The sequence below is a fragment of the Apostichopus japonicus genome, chromosome 22, assembly GCF_037975245.1.
Source record: "Apostichopus japonicus isolate 1M-3 chromosome 22, ASM3797524v1, whole genome shotgun sequence".
Taxonomy (NCBI): Eukaryota; Metazoa; Echinodermata; class Holothuroidea; order Aspidochirotida; family Stichopodidae; genus Apostichopus; species Apostichopus japonicus.
The window spans coordinates 4,025,868-4,032,066 of record NC_092582.1 but is presented as its reverse complement, the minus strand read 5'-3'; the positions used below and the strand labels follow the sequence as shown (position 1 = coordinate 4,032,066).

The window sequence follows — 6,199 nt, the reverse complement described above, 5'->3', positions numbered from 1 at the left end:
ACTACACAAATGCTTTTCAGAATTCAACCAATCTAAAAATAATTCCACTGAGACTTTTTGTTTGACTGGTGAGGAAGTTTGAATAGTATAAACAGGATCCTCCTGTTGGAGAGAAAGAAACTTTTGCTTTTTCACCAATGTGTTAGAATGGTTTCAGGCAATGACTGTGACTATATCAATGGTCTAGCATGCGAGTGTGCCCATAACCAACTCAAAAGTAGTACAGTGTTACAATTTGACATGAATGGGAACACGATGCATTTGATCACAAAGCGAACCCAAAACCAGTTTTTTTCTACCAAAGAGCAAGAAGAAAGAGACAAAACGAATGAAATAAAAGAAAAAGATAAACTAAAACACAAACTGAGAAACAATGAAACTCTACTCCATTCAGCCGAGATTAATTAAAAATAATCACTTCCACAAATTCTGCATCGGTTTGCAAGGTATTAAGTACGATATGCCTTTAAAACAGAAAAAAAAAATTAAATAATTGATGGTTGAAATTGGCATGTTTAAGGAATATAAGAGCTGATAGAACTTGAAAACATCTCTTAAACATTAAAAACAAAAATAAATATTGATAAATAAAAAGTTTCCTTGGTTTTAAACACCTGTTTTTTACTGTCAATTTGTGGATAACCAGGTTTATATGTACCCCCACTTTCTATCATTATGAATAGAACAAAAATACAGACGTTCTAAGATGAATATGTTCTGAATTGAAGCAAGAGCCTTCATTAACTGACACTGACTTTGCTGTCAAGACAACTCGCCCTTCTTTATGATTATTATGATTATTTATTTATTTATTTATTTATTTAAAGTTACTGTTCTACATCCACAAAAAACAGGCAACAGGAAGGATTGCACTGGGAAAAATACATGTCACGTAAAACCTAATTCTTTCAACGAAAAAAAGAAACTCCTTAAACCCGGTCTTATATTGTTCGATAAAGCCAGTGGCGAGAGTCATCGACTGGAATAAAGCCACTTGGAACAAGTCTAAAAAGCATCATTTGAAAAATAAACCAATATACCACTGCAACTTGTTTTGACTTGAATTCAAAATGTTTCAGTTTTTTAATTCCTGATGATGTTTTAACCATGACTATATTTTAGAGGGCCTGTCTGAGTGGCAGATGTAACTAAATTACTGTACTTTATTATTTGTTTGTTAAATACAAAGAGAAACATGTATCTTGCAGCTTTTTTTTTGTATCAAACTTTTACAGCTGAAACTTTCTCAGTCACAATGTCTTTATGAAGAGAGACAGTAGAGATTTCTTTCAGCCCAGATTAAAGTAAGATCAATTTTGGATCCTGGTTAGGTTCCTCTCAATGTATGATGGAACCACCAAGGAAATTAGAAACCTCCATTGAAGTAACCATTTTGGACGTCGTCTTAACCAACTTTTACTTTAATCAACCCGTACAGAACAGCAGTCTGTAACATTGCAAGGAAACATTACTCATCTTGACGTTCACTTCAAACTGATCAATCCACACCCAAATAGGGGAGGGAGGACAGGATTAAGGGTGTGGCGAGGGGAAGGAAGGGGGGGGGTCAGTGGGCATGGACTTAATGTCAAGTGCAGTCAAAATATCACAACTTAACCAAATAGGCAAGTGCAGTTAAAACATTTAACAAGAACGGTTCATATTAATTAATTAATTACAACAGTTGCCATTTAGAGTTTAATTTAATGAACGAATTAGATTTTAATTAATCAATGAATGCTTTTTAGACAAATCCCTGAGAAAGTGGCTCACTCCAGTTTGGCCAGGCTCTGATCAAATCTTTCTTTCTGCTGTTTATGGTTTCTCTTCTGCAGGGGGAGGTGTGGCCTCCTTGTATTGTTCCTCAGAGAACAATGGATTCTTCACTTGCATTTCTCCAGTCTGAAGAAGAGGAAAAACAAAATGGACGTTTCATTTCATGATAGAAAAACCAGCCCTTTTTAATAATGACTCGAATAAATGGGATATAAAGTCAAAATTTTTTCAACAGTGGAAAGACTTTTTGTTTTAACTTGTGACCATGAACTTCCCTAAAGCTACTGTTGATACATTGGCCAAAATTAGTCAAACGGAAATCCTTGGATTACTGTTTGCAGGATCACTGAGGGGAAAATCACCCAGCTTCGTATTTATGGAAAGGATTTAAAAAAAGAAAAAAATATATTGCAAACTCATATATTATACAAAAATGCAGATAAGCCAGTAGAAACCAACAACAAAATTACAAGCAAAATTTCTAGAACAGTTTTAATTTTGTCAAGTGGATACCACTGCATTCGAGTGATTTCCAAATGATTCCATCACTTTTGCCAACACTACAGAGCTCACTTGGGCAAAGAAGTCACTTTTCCTTCTTTTTTTCCTTTTCATTTCAAGTATACCAAATTGAATATTTCTTCATGTGACATTCTCCATCTACTGATTGTACATTCAACGCTTCAGAGCTGCAAACTACTAATATTCAATATGCAAACATTCACCGTGGCAAGCCCACTCATAAAACATTCACAGGCTTCTAACGTCAAACCCCACATGTGATTTGGCCAGACATTAGCACCTGCCTCAAGTTTTTTAGATTATCATAACAATATTCTTACACACTAACAACTGTGTTTATGGACTCAACTGTGTGAGACGAATATGTTGAATGTAAAATGCTTTCATACATAACCTATGATGAATAATAGATTATTAAGTGTATTATAACCTAATTATGTTTATCAATATAACTGAAGTTACAGCTATGTTAATCACGTATGTTCGGGGAAGAATTTATCCGTTGAAAAATGGCCGACTTGCCAGACGAGTGCAAAAGAAGAAAAAGGATGTTTAGCGGCATCTTTTTGAACAGGAACAGTATTGTTTTATCGGAGACCATATTCAGAGGCTTCAAACTTGCTAGTACATTAACTGATTCCCTGATGTAAAGTACCTCTTTTTGCTCTCCAAACATCTCTGAATCTTCAATAAACCACTTCATATAATTTATGATTATTTGCCTGTAATTAGTTCCACCTCAACTTGCTCTCAACATGTTTGATTTATGACTAAGATAGTGAAAGGGTGGAGTTCATGAAAGAAGGGGTACAGGGTGGGGAGAGGGATGGGAGGGAGGGAGGGAGGGAGGGGTGAAGGTTGGGGAAGAGAATTGACCTACACATGAGAGTAACAATAACTATTAGTCAGACTACCATACAATTCTATTGCAAGGTTAAAAGATGCTTAACTGAAATATCAACTTACAATACATATATTATAGAAATATTCTGTTAATTTTTATGGATGATTCCAAAAACACATTTAACAATGTTCATTACTTTTCTTTCAGATAGTTGGCCCAAAGTGTCAGACAGACTGTCTCGAGTTTCCCAAGACAGATGAACGGTCGCCATTTTGAATGCTACCCTCCCATTATCCCTCAAGCAAAAACTCACTCAAAATTAAAAAATCAGAGTCTGATGAAATCAGTGCTTATGAAGTGTGTGTAATAACTGGCAGCCATGATACATGTTGTACAGTTGCAGTGAACTGGCAGTGAATGTATTTCAACTTCAAATTCTGAAAAAAATGTGTTGAAATAATTTGCCAATGAAAGATGATGTGTTACAATTTCAGCACCATTGAACCATAGGTGTGTAGCCATAGCACATAATTTATCCACTCCCTCACCCCCCCTCCCCCAACCCACCCTTGTGCACCCCTCTACCATATATAAACTGTATAGACAAATCATTTTGCTCTCCAACTGGGAACAAGGGAGTAACTGGGAACAAGTTATTATTAATTTAGTAATTATTAATTTGATCTGTTAGGTAATAGTACTTATTAATTCAACTAATAATCCAAAATCTAAATTAAAAGTGTTAAAACAAAATGTAACACAGAGAAAGTGTTGTACAGTATGTTAGTATCTGTCTTTTCTTCAGCTTTGTGCTCTAGGCGCCAGAAGCAATTATCCTCTATTCATCAGTTTTATGCTCTAGTACCAATAATCCTCTATTCCTCAGTTTTGTACTCTAGCCTCTAGAACCAATAATCCTCTATTCCTCATCTTTGTGCTCTAGGCTCTAGAACCAATAATCCTCTATTCCTCAGTTTTGTGCTCTAGCCTCTAGTACCAATTATCTTCACCTGCACAAACCCTGTCACTCTGTCCTCAAATGTCCTCTCCCTAACCTCATAAACACTTCTAGAGAACTCTAGTGTACCTTCTTGCCCCCCCCCCCCCAATAAATATATATCTCTGAGACTTTTATGTGAGCTCACGAAATGTCTGCCTGAGATACTTTACAATGAAAACACCTCTCGGGACCTCAGAGCTCTCAGTCTGTGACTAAATTAATGCAGCAGCATGAGCCCCATATGGGTAGACTTTAAACCTAGTGCAATCAATTTGACTTCAAAATAACATACTTCTAGCTCAAAATGATATCTATCAATATTGTTTGTAATAAATCAATGAGTCTGCTCTTCCAAATGTCACGCCAGCCAAACTTATAGCATGCATTTATTCCAACACAGATCAAAGACACCTGGAGAGGCCGAGAGAAGACAGGTTGAAAGTATTGAGGGAGTCACTGTATGGATTTACGTAATAATCTTATTACAACATGGAGCCATACAGTAATAGTCTTACAATATGGAGTCATACAGTAATAATATTACAATATGGAGTCATACAGTAATACTAAAAAGGTTTGTTTATGTAATAATCTTTTCAAGGAAGAGAAAGTATTCCATGTATTAAGTCCTGATCAGCATAAAATTTTGAAGAATTAATAGTACATGTTAAAGGGTTCTATAACACTTGCTACTCATTATGTAACACTTGTTATGTAACAAGCATATGTTATTTTGCTGCTTAAACTGATACGTTATACCCTATGTACATAAGGTCGGAATTATATTAATATTTTGTTTACCATTTCTGAAGTTGGCAGTATTTTTTATATATCAATCTAGGAGTATATACTTCACTTTCTATTTGACTAATGGCGCCTTCATGAAGAGCAAACATAACAACTCTAAAATACGTCGACAGATGATCGAAGTACTTGCCCTTTCATGAGAGCCAAGTAAGTATGACATTAAAACTGCATGCAAGACTTACCATGGGTGAAGTGACATTAATCATGTGTACTTAAAGGTCTTTAACTCAGACTTAGAATTTTGTTTTACGACAAAAGTACAAAACAAATACATATGCAATTGATGTCCTTGATTTGATCAACAAAGCAACCTTCTCTACTGCAAACTCTTAAGTGCAGCTAACCTTCAGACATAACAGAGTGACTTTGCATGATCTGTGTCAGTTGCTAACTTTTACATCTCGCCAGAAGAAGAAGAAAAAAACTTATGACGCAGTAGCTCAACTATAAACTTCCTGATGTCAACGAGACATTGAACAAAGTATATCATGGTTAGTTACTAAGCCAAGCTCAGAAACAAATCAAAGTTTATCAACCCAGATTTCAAACCAGATTTGAGGAAAGTGGATTGAGCTAGATGCTATCTGCTAGATTTTGACCACATCTTTGTAAATGTTTCTGGGCAGTACTTGATATCATGCAGATGACCTGAGATGACCTTTGACCATATTACATCTGAATCACTTTTGTGGCCTGTTAACTCATGATCCCCATGGCGAAATAAAGTCACAGTAACACAGAAACTGTCAGAGGAGTGAGCTTTGATATGAATTTCATATTTTGACCTGATGTGACCTCAGCTGACCTTTGACATCAAAAGTAAGAACAACTTTTATGACCAACTCACTAACTGTACACTGTGACCGAGTTTGATAAAATCAAACATTAACCCTAGGAAGGGTAGGCTTTTGCGTGATTTGACTGTTTGACCTCTCTTTGACCCCAAATAACCTTTGGCCTACTGTTTGCTAAAATGAGTATCAACCTGTCGATATGTGTCATTGCCTCACCAAGTTTGACAAGAAACGATCAAACAGCGCGCACGGTGGCCTTTCAACAACTGTTGACAGATGGACGGACAGACGCATTGCCATGACAAAAGCTCAACTTTAGCTAAAACTAGTTGAGCTAAACAAAACTGGACAACAATGAAAATAAGGGGAAGACCAGATTTATGGTATTTTAATAAAATTGCAAAATGAAAATTTGAGAAGAATATTAAATTATTAAAATGTATTTATTGATAAAAA

At 35.7% G+C, this 6,199-nt stretch overlaps 1 protein-coding gene across 2 annotated transcripts in view; it reads right to left on the bottom strand.

Moving 5' to 3' along the window:
* Positions 1-796: 796 nt before the first annotated feature.
* The window catches only part of LOC139964237 (neural proliferation differentiation and control protein 1-like), a 125,685-nt gene continuing 120,282 nt past the window's right edge, over positions 797-6,199 (bottom strand). For both annotated transcript variants that reach the window (XM_071965682.1, XM_071965683.1), the window contains one exon: positions 797-1,902. In XM_071965682.1, coding sequence (XP_071821783.1) covers positions 1,816-1,902 — 87 coding nt within the window. In that variant the 3' untranslated portion in view covers positions 797-1,815. The remainder of the gene's footprint in view (positions 1,903-6,199) is intronic.